The sequence below is a fragment of the Cibotium barometz genome, chromosome 14, assembly GCF_041138505.1.
Source record: "Cibotium barometz isolate CiBa-2024 chromosome 14, ASM4113850v1, whole genome shotgun sequence".
Lineage (NCBI taxonomy): Eukaryota > Viridiplantae > Streptophyta > Polypodiopsida > Cyatheales > Cibotiaceae > Cibotium > Cibotium barometz.
Window position 1 is genome coordinate 41,199,321 of NC_141059.1, and position 13,289 is coordinate 41,212,609.

Genomic DNA, 13,289 nt, shown 5'->3' on the forward strand with positions numbered 1-13,289 from the left:
TACTCTGGTAGCAGTGCTCTTTGGATGTTGTGCACGTGGTCGTAAGCGGCACAATCATGAATACTCATGTCACGCTTTGGAGATTTAATTACACGTTGGATTTCCATTAAGTGTGGGTCAATCTAAATACAACAACATATACAAGATAAATTAATTTAAGTAAAATAAAAAAATAAACACAATTAAAAAGGTAACAATAGATATAAAAACACTTACACAATTTCTTTTTGGCCATACAATGATGTAGCCTTTACTTTAATTTAATGTGAAGACATCACCATCTTCAAGAGGAAAGGGAAGTGGTACTTCTCCCACTTCAACATCTTCAATCAACATGCTAACATACCTAGATGGAAAAGGAACTCCATGCACAATATCAATGACAGTGGAGTTTATATGCAGCACGGTGCTAGTGCTACTTTTATACCATTGAACATTAAAAACATCCATGTCCATTTTTTGAGTTGAGGAGGTGCCATATCTGAGAGAAAAGAAAGAGAAAAAAGCAAGAGAATAGAAACAAGAGAGAGAAAAGTAAGAGATTGGTTTTAAAAATGGAAAGGAAGAAGATTGGAAGAGAAAAGAAAGAGGACAAGCAAACAAAGTGAACAATACTAGAGATATCAAGAAAAGATTGAGAAGATAAGAAAAAAATAAAGAAATAAAGAGATATAAATAGAGAAGCAAGACAAACTTTTAGGGTTTTTGAAGAAAAAAAAGGAGAAAAAAAACGAAAGAAAGAGAAAGAGAAAGAGATAAAAATAGAAAAGACAAGAGAGGAAAGGGGAGAGAGAGAGAGAGAGAGAGAGAGAGAGAGAGAGAGAAACTAGAAAGAGAGGAGACAAGAGAGAGAGAGAGGGACGGGAGGAGGGAAGGGATGTGAGAGAGAGAGAGAGAGAGAGAGAGAGAGAGAGAGAGGGGGGGGAGGAGAGAGAGAGAAGAGAGAGAGAGAGAAGGGAGAGAGATTATTATTTCTAACTATGAACAGTATACCGAATACAACATCAAGGATTGGTAAGCTTATTATCTTAGCTCAATTTTAATAAACCTTGATTAATAAGAGTATTTATTGAAACTTTTTGTTTTTAAAATAATAGGCAAGCTCACATCAAAGCCTCCCTCACTGGGCTTACCATCGGATGGATAAGGCTATGTGGCTTATTTCTACTGCAAGAACAAACCTATAAGCAGAAGCATATGTGATGCTATAGTGTACTATTGTATGCTTGATGACCCACATATGACCAAATTGATGATACAGCAAAGGGGAACATTTGCATGAGGTGAAAAGGGACACATCAAGGCAATCATTGCAAAAGATAAGAGAACTTATGCAAGAGGTAGTTTCAGAGGTGGCTACAAGTGGTCCAAGGAAGATACAAATGGATATCACCAAACAACTTTTATTGGATGCAGTTGTTCGAAAGCATACAAAGAATGGATGCAGTTGTTCGAAAGCATACAAAGAATGGATCAAATACTAGCAACATGGAGTTTTCACTATTATTGGAACACATGCATCCCCTAATTCAATGTAAAAGGTAATTTTAACTACATATTGATTTTCATTTTTCTTATTATTCTTATCAACTTAATTTTACATAGATTGTTAAGTTATTCAATTCTCTTGTAGGTTCATGCAATTACTTTTCTTACACAATGCACTTATCCATGCTAAATCCCTTTTTTCTTTTAGCATGATGTATCTATATATATGACCCCTTGGCTCTTACTCTAACCCTCACTCCCATATCTCATTGCCTCCCATTCTCTCCCTCCCTATTTATCCTTCTTTACTTCACTCTCCCTCACCATCATTCTCTACCTCACCTACCACCTTCTCACTCATCCTCTATCTCTGTCGATCCAATCATGTCTTCATTAAATGCCCCCAAATCTACTCTCAAGGATACCCTTAAAGCTGTTTACAAGGATTTATGCACGAAATCATGTAGAGATGTGCAAGAACATCTGAAAATCACAATAGAGGCCCGTAATATTTGGAGCAAGCTTCTAGCATATGAGCCCATGGATTCCAAAGACCTATACGTTTGGAATATGAAGATTAGAACCACCATCAACACTTAGCAGAGTCACAACTACATTGTTGAAGAAAGAAGGAGTCCCTTTGAGAGGAGTTGAAGAATAGAGTAGCCCGTAAAAGCACATAGGAACCCTTATGTAGTTATCTCAGGTTGCAAACAATATTTAAGAGTTTAGCCCTTACAAGTACTTAGTTGTAGGAACCCTTATGTAGTTACGTGAGGCTGTCATGTTGTCTTTAGTAATAGTACGCAAGGATGATGTAACAACCTTTCTGGAATAAATTCTTCTTGTAACTATAATTCACACCGTCATTTTTATTACTCGCCTTGTCAAATTTAACATTGCCATTATCGTTTTTAGGAAACAGTATGTTATCATGATGTAATTTCTTTTGGGAAATAAAATTATCTTTTTCCCACAACAATTGGCAATATTATCCTTTTCAATTTTGCATTGTTCATTCTTTTTTATGACATGAAGTCACATGTAAAGGCATGCAAGGACGTGTCACAGCAAAAGCATCTATGGCATGCAATGACATGTGCAGGCGCATAATGACATGCAATACTCCTGAAGTGAATGCAATGACATGAAATCACATGCAACACTATGCATTATAAAGTAGTACCATGCAATGACACGCATATGTAATAACACCCAATGCTATGACATGCCATGAAATGCAATGTATTGTAATGGCTAATACATGCATTGGCATGTGGGACAGAGTTAGTTGTTGAGACAGAGATAAGAGAGAGAAAATAAGGTGAGGAGAAAAAGAGGAGGATGGAAGAGTGAAAGAGGATAATAGAAAAGTGAGAGGGAGAGGGAGAAGGAAAGGAAGGAGAGAAAGAGGGAAGAGGGTGTGGGAGAGGGAGAGGGAGAAAAAATGTCATGAGATAAGGAGAGAGAGAGAGAGAGAGTGAGAGAGTGAGCGAGTGAGCGAGAGGGAAGGAGAGATTATGCATAGGGAGGGGGCGAGAGGGAGAGGGGAAGGAAGGAGTGAGGGTGGGAGAGTAAGGAGAGAGATATGGAAGAGGGTTGGAGAGGGAGAGGGAAGATGGTAGGAGAGGAGAGAGGGAGAGGGAAGATGGTAGGAGAGAGAGAGAGAGAGAGAGAGAGAGAGAGAGAGATTATGCATAGGGAGGGTGAGAGAAGAAGATGGTAAGGAAGGACAGAGAGAAGAGGATAGGAGAGGGAGAAGGAGAAGGAGAGAGATATGGAGAGTAAGAAAGAAAGAACGAGGTTGGGAGAGAGAGGGAAGGAGAGATAATGCATAGGGAGGGAGAGGGAGAGGGAGAGGGAGATTATGCATAGGGATGGTGGGAGAGTGAGAGGGCAAGGAAGGAGAGAGGGAAGAGGAATGGATAGGGAGAAGGAAAGAGATAGAGGAAGAGAAAGAGAGAGGGAGGGAGGGTGGATAAGGGAGAGGGAGTGAGAGGGGGAAGAGGGTGGGAGAGGGAGATTGAGAGGGAAGAGGGTGGGAGATTGAGAGCTAGAGAGAGAGATAAGGGAGGAGCTAAGTTGGGCTAGAGGGGGGAGAGGAGAAAGTTGGTTGGGCCTTCTAGGTGTGGTGGTGGAGGTTGTAGGAGGTAGCAGTAGGCTAGGCTGGAGGTAGTGGTCGAGGGGCTGGAGAGAGAATGTCCATGTTTTTAAAAGAGAAGAGTTTCTAGTAAAAGCTCCCTCAAAAAACACACTCCTCTCTACTCTCACACTCATGAACACAAGACATAAGAGGAACATGCACCAAGAATGAAGCTCTCTCTCCTCTCAACTCTCTCTCACACATCATACACACAAGAGAGTAAGGAGATAAGACTAAACTCAATTGGCACAAAGAGGGATTGTGTCTTTGTATTATGAGAATTTGTTCTTTATACAACTAGCCCTTATTCACACTTGGGTGCCCAAAACCTAAAAAGACATGAACTAAATGACTACAAGATACATAAGCTTGGGTATGGCCAACCGTTCACATAAGTACAACATTTATAGTGCCATTTCATAACACTTATTGTGCTATATCTCTTATGTAATGGAGAGATGCTAAGTTAACCTCCAAATGGGATTAACAAAAACGGTGATTCATTCATACCAAGACCATTCAAAATTTTAGCCATGAGTTATGGTTTCATTTGGTGGACGCCTTGGATTTTAGCTTTACATTATGGTTGCAAGGATGGGCTTGTGATCTTTCCCTCAGACTTGTGCTTTCCTTTTACATTAGCTCCAGGGCTCCATGATGCATACCACATCTATCCATTTAACCCAAGAGGACTTATGGCTAGCCTCTTCATTGATATTGTCTCCCCATATTTTCCATTTAACCTTGGGGGATATACAACTACCTTCATCATCGATGGTGGTTCCTCACATTCTCCCTTTGATCTAGGCGGGAGCATGATTAGCTTCATCTTCATCCCATTATCCTTTCCATTAATCCTAGGGGTCATGCAACTATGGTGATTCATTTTTTTGGCACCTATTTACTCTTGACATCAGCACCTAGTTATGGTTAATTTTTGGCTTTTGTATATGTTTTTTTTTTGTGCACAACCCACCCTTCAATTTTTGAGGACGAACTCATTGTAGGAGGGGATGGTAGGAATTTTAGTATACATATGCACATGGGGAATGGGCCTAGGCACATTGGGTTTAGGGCATCTTTATGCATATGGGATTAGGGCACATGTGGCCTTGGGACTATAAAAGGCACATGGCGGCCTATGTACTTTGTACTTTTCTGATACCTTTTGATTTTTAACAACTATACAGTTACCTTTCTTGGAGCTTATGCTTCTAGGGTGGCTGATTCATGGTAGTGTTTCCGAGTCTAGGTGCTACTCCCTATGATGAGTGGATTTATGGTGGTACTTTCATCGTTGGCTTTCATGGGAGCTAGCTCAAGATCCCTCATGTGTGGTTTATCACATGGCTTTTCATGGATATTGCGTAGATCCATACCCAAATCTCAGCTTGCTGATGTCCCTTCCTTACAATGTCTATGTATCACTTTGATCCACGTTAATGCATTGTCTTGCTCATGGATTAGCATACGTACACACATTTTTCACAGAGCTAGACACGCTCATCGTTATGTGTGAATTGAGCATGCCGAGTGATTGTTACCAATAGCGAATGTTCCCAAAGAGAACGCAAATCTTAGAGTGTATGTTAAGCTCAAAAAGGTTAATGCTACATTAATTTGTGATCGTTATCCCTTGCCTTACACCATCCACATGTTGAAAACAGTCATCTCAATGCATTTCAAAACCTACTCAAGTCCACAAATCTTTCCTCAACCTTTCACAATACGTGTTGGCACTCACGTATACATTACTCCAATGCATGGTGTACACATTTATCAAGTCAATGCCTCTGCATTTTCATTATAACCAAATTTGCAAGTTTGAGTCAAAAAGACAAAATTATCCCAAAACCAACTTGAAACCAATCTTTGGTCTGGCTTCAATTTTCCCACATTAATGAGCTCCTTTTCTCAACATTTTTGCATAGCAAGTAGGCCAACACTTTTCTATTCCTTTCTTTGAAAGCTCTTGACCCAATTTGAAGTGTAGCCACTTCAATTTGCTTGATTAAAAATGCCATGTTTTATTTTAAATTCCACCTCTTTTTTCCTCTGCTTGTAGCCACTTTTTGAGCTCCTTTTGATCATCACATTGGGCCATATATGATGCCCATAATTTATCCCAAGTGTAGAGCTCTAATGTTTGGCTTTGATAGATCTCCAATAGCACTCACCATTTCTGAGTAATGATACTCACAAAAAATCTTGTTTTTAGCACTTTTAAAAAATATATCTTTCTACCCCAATTTGAGAAGCTTAGTGCTCTCTTCACACACAACCAATGGGGCCACTTAAGTACTCAAACGAAAGTTACATATATAGACTATTTCCTCATAGAAGGGCTTAATCCAATTCCCCTCCGGTAGGTTGCTAGCTATGATACCACAATGATGTTTTTCACAGTCCAACAACAATCCATGGAAGCTTGATGATACACAAGAGCAATCAATTGGGATTTAAATTAGTTTTGTAGCAGCCCATGGAATCTTGCCAATACACTTGAATGAGAGAGCAATACACTAGGTATGTTATGGGCAACAAATTAGGGATTAGATTAGCTTAATGTTATGCTATTTTCACACTTACAACTTAGCTTAAGCTTCTACCACAAGCACATAGATTCCACCTCTTTCTTGCTTAATTTTCTCTAAACTTACCTACCTATATGAGTGGTGTGGCCACACAAACTTACACACACTCTATCCAAGTGTCCACACACAATGGCCATTGTTTTGGCTATTATTACCTTTGCCCTTCAAAATTGATAGGTACAAGTTTGGTGACCTATATATAGCAATATTTTTTTTTTGTATTTTAGTGTAATTTTTATGGGCATTTTAAAAAAAATTAAGTATTTTACAACCAAAATGCTAAAAAATGAACATGGCACCCGTCAAAAAGCAACTATGGTTACAAGTAATAGGGTCTTTGTATATAGAGAACCATCAATCCCTAAATCAATATTTCTCATTGTCACTCAAAGAATTTAGTTTTCTTATATCAATACTTCAATGTGAGCACCAACATGTCCATTTACTTCTTCACATTTAAATTTCATTATAAATGCATGGGGTAATATATTTTTTGGATATAGGGAACCATCAATTAATCAATCAGTGTTTTTTTTTCAAACATATATAGGAGTACATGAGGCTAATGACCTTTTGACACAACCCCCCCAAAAAAAAAACATGGCTCACAAAGTTACTCCATCGAATATGGAGATTTTAGGCCACATAGCTCAAAGCCTAGGCTCCTTGATTGACAATTGCATTCAAGACTTGATTCCTTGTATGTTGTATCCTGGCATCCATGCCAACATAGTAATTCCATTTCTCTTTATAAGTTGGGTGTACTATGCCATTTCTCTCTTTGAAAGTTGGGTAGTGTCATTTTGTTTATTCAAAGGTTTCATGGTGTGTCAAACTCAACATGAAAATGGTAGAGCCTTCTCTTTGAAGAACTTGTAGCAACAATGGTGTGGACAAAGAGAATGCAACTTTTAAACCTTAACGTGATGTTTACGGAGAGCTTTCGGTATCACCTAAGAAATGATAAGGAAACTCCTAGATTCTTTCTTTATTGGCAAAGTGGTTTTTTAGCTTTCACCTTTGGGGTTACCTTTTTTTTCCTAGCGAACTCTTAATAAAAAAGGGACCATTGATTTTTAAGCCGACACTTTTAAAAATCATGATGACTTCTGAAAATAGAAAATCGAGGTTGATTTTTACGCCCACTTCCTCACCCCTACTCAAATAAAGGTGGTTTGATGACTATGTTGACATGAAACTTAGCTGTTGCTGCATGAAAAGGATTGTAATGGAGTTTTCTCTATCAACTAAAGGAGGACATTACGCTCATATATATATATATATATATATATATATATATATATATATATATATATATATATATATATATATATATATATATATATATATATATATTATTCCCTCATTCCACGCTGTCTAAAACTCCAAAGGAGAACCCTCTTAGATGGACACTTGTCAGTTTCTCTCCAAAGGCACAATACCCTCCTCGATTCTCTCAAAAACTCCCCTTTCCAAAGGAAAACTTCTTTGATGTTTACTTCCAAGTTCTTGTTAGCTACAATCTCTCTCTCTCTCTCGGAGCCTGACACCTTCCTTCAGGCGGAAGAGAGGTAGGTGAAGAAGCAAGGACGTGGTCAAGAAAGGAGGGGACGATAGTAGTTTTTCAATACATATTTAATTCAAGCCAAGGACCGTTATTTGCTTGGGCATTCAAGGTTTGAGAACATGAGGCCTAACAGTATTTAAAGCCTTGAAAAGTGGGTGTGGTGTTTTGACAAATATGGGTAGTATATCCATGTGGCCTATGTAAGAAACGTGTTGGAAGAGAATTCCATATTTTGCCCACCACGATTTGCGATTGTCGTCGTGAGTCAAACTTTAACAAAGGTAAGAGTCTCTCACATGGAGCACAAGTAGCCCTAAATAGATGGTGACTGTGTTGAGACTGGTAAACGTTAGAAGCACGATCTAATGCAAGTTATCTCATTAACATAGTACACAGTCACACACTGTGTATAGATGGCGAATATTTTCATAACTGCGACAATCATCTCAAAGCCGAGGTCAAGAGACCACGGTTTTAAATACGTGACCCTTCTTCATTGATTGTATTGCATATAACTACACACCTCTCTTATCGCTACGTATATACACCATGGCCTTGCTGGAAACTGTTTACAGTTTCGGGCTGGGGGTAATAATATACATGATACTTTGAGCGTAGGTTAAGCGGTTAATTCAGAAAGGACGAAAGGTGGTGGTGGTGGTGGGAGGAGGAGGAGGCGGCGGCGGCAAACGTACTGTTGATCATCCACCTGTATAAAAGTAGGTTGATGTATAAGTATGTGCGTGCGGGCAGCACTGTTCACGAGGTTGCGACGTGCTGGTGGGGTGGGTACGTGGGGGCGGTGGGGGTCTCCTCTTGGCCGGCGCTGGAATTCCATAGGAAGTGAGCGTAACACCCCGCCTGGAAGGAGTTGGTTGGATCTGCCGCCACTGCTGCCCTGTAGGCCCTATCTGCCTCCTCCACGTCTCCCTTTGCCACCCACAGAAAGCTGGCGAACCTTCCCATAACCTCTCCGTCCACTGGATCAGCCCTCATTGCTCTCTTGAACAACTCCTCAGCCCTGCTCGCAAATTAACATGAACACGGTTACGCTCGATAGTTAGTTGTGATTGATTAAAATTAGTAATAAACGATAATGAAACACAACTAATGCTCGCAATAACCAAGTGTGATTAGGCAATGATTAAACATTTCACTCCTGAATCACGTATGTATATTCAGTACCTGCCGTTGTCATGCCGCACCAGGTACAGGAACTGGGCATAGTTTGCAAGGAGTAAAGGGTTGCCCGGATCAATACTGATCTCATGCTGATAATTGAGATCTGTCCTATCATAGCATGAGTAGTCATCAGACTCCAACTCAGGCGCCCTCACTGGCGCTACAAGCATATGCTTGGTCTTTCTATCCAAAAAAAGTTTAGTGAAGTTGTGCGGCCTTGAATCCAACTCCTTGACCACAGCCTCCCACATGAGGCTGAGCATCCGGTCTTCCTTGGTGTCAACACAAGACCTACTACCTAACATAGCTTGATTAGAGTAACCATCATCGCAAAAGACTGTGGAATAACCTACTGATGATGCATCCTTAACCCCACCACGGGTATCATCTTCTACAGTCATTGGCCTACCCTCTGCTACTGTGTTTGACATGGCTTGACCATCCATACCACCACCTCCTACCTTCACATTTCTTGCACCACCATTGCCTTCTCCACCTTCGGATCGAGAGGCCTCACACAACGGCTCCTTGGCTACAGGAAGCCCTTCACATAAGGAGATCCGGATACTGTTACCGGCAGATCTATCTCTTAATGAAAGACCTTGAACTACACTTTCAATGGGGACAACAGATGCGGTTGGGGGCTCGCCAATAGGCATGACAGCCAAAGCTACATGCTTCGACATGGAGTGGACTGTGAAATCAGCCAGAAGCATCATTGTCAGCACCATGAGCTTCGGCGTGCAAGATAACACTTGCTGGAAGAGCCACAGGAAAGTGTCCTGCGTCTCCGCATGCACCTTGCCCACAACATCTTGCAGGCAGTTATCAGACTCATTCATGAGAATCGTCCTCAACCGCATGGTATGTTGCTGGAGCATCTTCATCATGAAAACCAACGATGCAAAGGCGCTAGCCACAGAGTCTCCAACATCAGAAAAGAGACTCTCCCTTAGACCATCATTCTGATGGAGATTGCATGGGCTAGATCTCAGTTTATCAATCGCCATGTGCTGCTGCTGCTTCACCTGGCAATGGCTAGCTTTTGGTTTCACCATCGAGAGCTTCCTTTTGAGCATCCGAAGAGACATCGGCCTTCCCTTTGCATCACTGCTGCAGCAATCCAAGTTGTTCTTCATTTTCTCACCCAGCTTCGCCTCATTATTGATTGCAGACTCTGCTCCTTTGGGGATCAAGGTGCCCACTGATTTGTAGAACCTAGCAGGCGCTTCCAAGCGCCTGATGGACTCTCTCAACTCCTTATACACAACACTGTTCTCCACATCCAAGCTACGGACGGCTACTTTCGATTCGTGTCTGGACAAGGACCTTACAAATGAACGCTCTGTGCAAGCATTCGGCTCGCCCTCTGTGCACCAATCAGGGACGAAGCAACCGGCCATAAAATCTCGGTGCTGGCTTTCATCAAAACTATCCGCCGACATGACTCTACACAAGGCCGCCGGCTGACCACTAGATGCAGGGCTGGGAGCAGTGAAGGAGGAGGTTCCATGGCTAGGTTTGAGCCATCTGGTGGTGTATGGCCGGAATCGTAAGCTCTCAGGATGGCACACAATGTGAGGAAGGCTAGAATGCCTTACTAATGGACTAGCTTCAGGAGGAAGGATCTGGGCTGTAGCTGCTGCACATTCCAATGAAAGAACACGGCGCATGCTAGACATGATGGCAATGGAGAAATCACGAAGGCAACCCACTGTGGTAGCAGAGTATGAACTGATACAATCGTAGCAACAAAGAACAGAAGGGAGATATGAACCGAGAAGCCAGCAGCAACCCAAGATAATTTCTCATATTAAAAATAAAAAGAAATAATCTACGATTGAATATAAAGAAATAATCTACGGTTGCGCAATTTGTAGTTATTATTTATTTTAGATTGGGGGATGAGAGCTTTGGAACAAAAACTCAGGCTGCAGGGCTGCAGATGAGCTGGCGGATATTTCACGTTCCAGACCCGCATTTGATAGGCATCCGCGCGTATCGGCGGGCCCATCACGTGGTCAAGTCCACGTGGCCGTTTTGCATCCGAGCCGTTCGTTGCCTGTACGTGGCCCACAACTAATTGAATGCGTTTTATAACGTGGCATGCAATTAGCCCTCCGATTCTGTACCCGTAGTTCATGGGGCCCACAGCTCTCTCCACAGCCGAACACGTGGCAGCATGCACAACGGCCCATTCGCCGCTGAATTGGGGTGGTCGGCCCAGAGCTCTGCCGCCCAGAAGTGCGGGGCCCACACCGCCCGATGTCCCCCACTTTATTTTACCATTCACATCCGAGGACGGGGGCTTCAACCTTCAAGACCTTTCCTCTTTGCTTTTTAAACAACAACATGGGCCATCTTGTTGGAGAATATATAACTAGTATTGAACCCGCGCATTGCTGTGGCGGCAGACTAAGGTTCCAGAAAAGAACTATTCCCTCTCTACATCTCTCTCTTTCACACACACATGCACATGCACATGCACATGGCCCTCTCCCTCTCTCTGTCATGTACACACTCTCAAATGTTGAAACTCTCTCTCTCTCTCTCTCTCTCTCTCTCTCATATGCACACACATACACACCTGCTCTCTCTCTCTCTCTCTCTCTCTCTCTCTCTCTCGCTCGCTCACACACACACATGCGCACACTCCCTCTCTCTTCTTACACTTAGAAGCGCTCTCTCTCTCTCTCTCTCTCTCTCTCTCTCACACACACACACACACACACACACACAAACACACACTCTCTCTCTCTCACACACACACACATACACATGTAAATATATAGTATCAACAATATTATGTTTTAGATACATATACCTATACATTGACACATATTATTCTCTCTCTCTCTCTCTCTCTCTCTCTCTCTCACACATACACACCGCACATACACTAATGCAAACGCACACTCTCTCCTCCCACACAAACTGTCTCCTACATAGAAATTCTCTGCCTCTCTCTCTCTCTCTCTCTCTCTCTCTCTCTCTCTCACACACACACACCTGATAACACGCTTAAATAGATTTACACACATATATATAATTTTAATTAAATAAATTTTAATGGTAGGGTTGAGTGGTGAGGTGTGCTCACTCTCAAATAAATGCATCTTACATGTAACGTCTCTCTCTCTCTCTCTCTTTCTCTCTCTCTCTCTCTCCTCACACACACACACACACAGACACACACATGCACATGCACACCCTCTTTCTCTCATATACACATGTACACACTATCAAATGTCGAAACTCTCTCTCTCTCTCTCTCTCTCTCTCTCTCCCTCACACACACACACATGTACACACATGCACATGTACTAATGCAAACACACACTCTTTCCCCCCACACACTCTCACACATAGACTTCCATGTCTCTATCTCTCTTTGTGTTTCTCTCTCTCTCTCTCTCTCTCTCCACTCACACACACACGCTATCTCTCTTCTCACACACACTCTCCCACATATAGAAACTCTCTCTCTCTCTCTCTCTCTCTCTCTCTCTCTCTCTCTTACATACATTCATGCACACACACAAACATACTTCTTTCTCATGCACACGTGCACACACACACACACACACTCTCTCTCTCTCTCTCACGCCCCCACATCTCAATATATATTATCTATAATATTATGTTTTATTATATTTAGAGACGTATACCTATATATACATATGTATTTATAAAATAAATAAACACATATACACATATTTTTAATTAATATTAAATGTTAATACGTGGGGATGCACGATGAGGTGTGTTCACTCTTAAATAAGTGTATCTTATATACAATGTCTTTTGTCTTCTCTTTTGCATACATATGTGTGTGATTGTGTGTGCACATACACATGTGTGATTGTGTACTGTCTTCATACGTGCATGTGTCGTGCAAGTCTTGATTGTGTGTATGTGTTAGTGTGTATTTGTTGTGTGTGTGTGTGTGTGTACATGGTGTGTATGTTTTTATTTGTGTATCCATAGCGAGTGTTGCATGTACGTGTGTGTGAGCATGTGAATATACTCGTGTGTACATCATGTGTGTGCACGTGCAGGTGCATATGTGTGTGTGAGTGTGTGCATGTCCATGTGTGTGCAGATGTACTTGTGCATGTGAGTGTATTTATGTGCTTGTGTGCATGTACACACATGTGTGTATATGCAAGCTTGAGTATGTGTGCAAGTGTGCATATCTCTATGTGTTGCACGTGTGTCCATGCGTGCGAGTGTGTATGTGTGTTTGTATGCGTGTGTGCATGTATCATGTGCTTGTGTTTGTGTGTGCATGAACATACATGTATGTGCGTCGCAT

General features: G+C 41.6%; 1 protein-coding gene across 1 annotated transcript; it reads right to left on the bottom strand.

The window, feature by feature from the left end:
* Nucleotides 1-8,215: 8,215 nt before the first annotated feature.
* On the bottom strand, nt 8,216-10,902 carry LOC147632032 (uncharacterized). The gene is made up of 2 exons (XM_086808613.1): nt 8,978-10,902; nt 8,216-8,813 (listed from the first exon to the last, which is right to left on the bottom strand). Exons 1-2 carry the CDS (start codon nt 10,654-10,656, stop codon nt 8,552-8,554), a joined length of 1,941 nt encoding a protein of 646 aa, XP_086664739.1. The 5' UTR covers nt 10,657-10,902; the 3' UTR covers nt 8,216-8,551.
* Between the last annotated feature and the right edge of the window lie 2,387 nt (nt 10,903-13,289).